The sequence below is a fragment of the Dipteris shenzhenensis genome, chromosome 29 (assembly GCF_047967505.1).
Source record: "Dipteris shenzhenensis isolate YYH24624 ecotype China chromosome 29, Dip_SZ_1.0, whole genome shotgun sequence".
NCBI lineage: Eukaryota > Viridiplantae > Streptophyta > Polypodiopsida > Gleicheniales > Dipteridaceae > Dipteris > Dipteris shenzhenensis.
Genome location: NC_141624.1, coordinates 37277248 through 37279541, shown reverse-complemented (window position 1 = coordinate 37279541; position 2294 = coordinate 37277248). Strand labels below are relative to the sequence as shown.

General features: G+C 48.3%; 1 protein-coding gene across 1 annotated transcript; it reads right to left on the bottom strand.

Annotated features, from left to right (window-relative positions):
* Positions 1-301: 301 nt before the first annotated feature.
* Positions 302-2068, bottom strand: LOC147882789 (NAC domain-containing protein 22-like). The gene is made up of 3 exons (XM_087400896.1): positions 1715-2068; positions 1314-1606; positions 302-1140 (listed from the first exon to the last, which is right to left on the bottom strand). The coding sequence occupies exons 1-3, from the start codon at positions 1878-1880 to the stop codon at positions 445-447; spliced, it is 1155 nt and encodes a 384-aa protein (XP_087257022.1). The 5' UTR covers positions 1881-2068; the 3' UTR covers positions 302-444.
* Between the last annotated feature and the right edge of the window lie 226 nt (positions 2069-2294).

The window sequence follows — 2294 nt, the reverse complement described above, 5'->3', positions numbered from 1 at the left end:
CACTTTTCCCCTCCTATGCCCTCATAAGCATAAGCACAACCTGGTCCACACAAACAAGTTGCTAAACACATCCAAGCTGGAAGATCCCCATGGGAAATGAGTCGCCTCGGGTGCGGGCGAAGGCCCGTGCCATGTGAGTTGCACTTGCCGCGTCGATTCATTATTCTTGTGAACTAAAGGATTCCGGAGAAGACACTTGCCAGGTGGATTTTATTACACTTTGTGAACTATAGGATTCCCGAGAAGAGGAAGGCATTTTCGAGAAGACTGCCGGGTGGATTCCCGAGAAGACATTTGCCGGGTGGATTCATTGAGAAGAGGAAGGCTTCAAAGTTTCAGAGAGGGAAGGTTCCAAGCTTCAAAGTAAGAGTAAGCCTTCAAAGTCAAACATCAAGACTAGACTTACTTTACAAATTTATATGCTTCAATCCTTGTACAGTTGTATTACTGATACAAATCTGTGCAATAAGACCATAAATCGTCCTGATCATCATCGAGTGACCTTAGAACAGCTGAATTGCTTTGTGACACAAAGGAAACCTTACTTTCCACTACGTGCTGGAGCAGATGCTGTAGCTGCTGCTGCTGCTCCACGCTGCAATTGCTGATGCAGGAGCTTGCCGGAGTTGCTTCGCGAGCTGGAGATTGATTGATCACGTATTGCCAATTCTGATCTAAGCACGTCGAGACGATGTTTTCATCGCTCGTTGGGTCGTCGCTTGCCTGAACATACGTCGGCTGTGAGTACGTCTGGCAGCTTTGTAGAGATGATAGCCGCGGCAGCTGTTGTGCCCGGTGCTGTTGCTGCGGCGGCTGCTGCTGCTGCTGCAGCTGCATTATCGTTGAATGGATATGGCTTTCCGAGGGCTTTGCTGTCGTTTTGTTGCTGTATAATTCTCGTGTATCTTTTAGTGAATCCAATTCTGTAAGTTGATAGGCTTCTAATTTGCAGCGTTGAGAATCCGAAGAAAAGGTTGTAGGGGAAGTGCTGTCCTCCAATTTGCAGCGTTGAGATGTTGCAACTGCTAGTTTATCATTGCCCGCCGGGGCGAATTTCTGGCGTGCAACTTCGGCGAATTGAGTCGATACGATCCTCAAGGGGACGCTCTTTCTGTATATGCGGCAGAGTGTGATTGAACTCTGCAGAAAACAAGGCAACCATAAACTATTTTACTGCTGCAGAACGAACGACTAGCTCAAACACAAGAATTATATAGTTCTGCAGCATCGAGACCGTTCGATAGTCACCGCAAACAGCATTAAAACCATGACATGGTAGAAGAAGGAGCTTTGCATCAGACAAGATCAATTACCTGCAGATATTCTTTCGTAGCTTGTAGAGCTCGATCTCGGTCTGATCGATAGGAGAGGCGGTACTCGTTCATGATCCATTCTGTTTTCACACCGTTGGGAGCCCGACCTTTGTAATAGACAAGCGTCTTCTTGAGCCCGAAACAATCCGGCACACCAGCGTTGATCGCCCTGTCTGTCCCCGTGGCTTTCCAGTACCCAGACTTGGTTCGGCGATTGGGTCGTCCTCCGTTGGGAAATTTGCTGTCCCGAGGAACAAAGAAGAACCATTCTTTCTCGCACGTCTTACTCATGTCTATAACAGCAAGGAATTCCTCCCGCTCAGAGCAAGCAATCGAATCGAGGTGCAGCAAACAAACATGAGATAAATTACGCGTCGTTAGAATTCTCGGGCTGACCATACCTGGTAACTCCCAAGGATCATAGCGATATAATTCAACTTTGGGGATGAAACTATAGGAGCTGCGCTTGCCTTCCACCATCCTCCGAAGGTAGAAACCTACGAGCTCTTGCTCGGTCGGATGAAATCGAAAGCCTGGCATTCCGTTCATCTTATCCTCCAGCTCCATTCCGCGTTGTTCAAGTCTCTCTCTCTCTCTCTCTCAATAACGAATTGTGCTTGCTTGACACAGCACTCTTGCTATCGCACCGGCCAGGGGATCCCGGAATAATCACTAGGCGGATGTCGACGCCTATTTATGTAGATGGCGCCGGAGTTACTGGTCACGAGTCGAAGCTGTAAAAGCAATACCACTGCGGATATTTCTCACTTTGAAAATTCAGGAACAAATTGGGAGTGGAAGGAAAGGTGAGAGCAGCTTCCAGGCACCCACGATGCAGGTGCCTTCCTGTAATCAAGTCAAGCGGCCAACAAGGAGGACAGTGAAGCCGTAGGGTCAAGGGAGCAGCTGCGTCGATAGTAGTTGAGTCAAGCGACGAATGAGAGATCGAGAAGTGGTGATGAAGACAGACGCAGTCCTTCG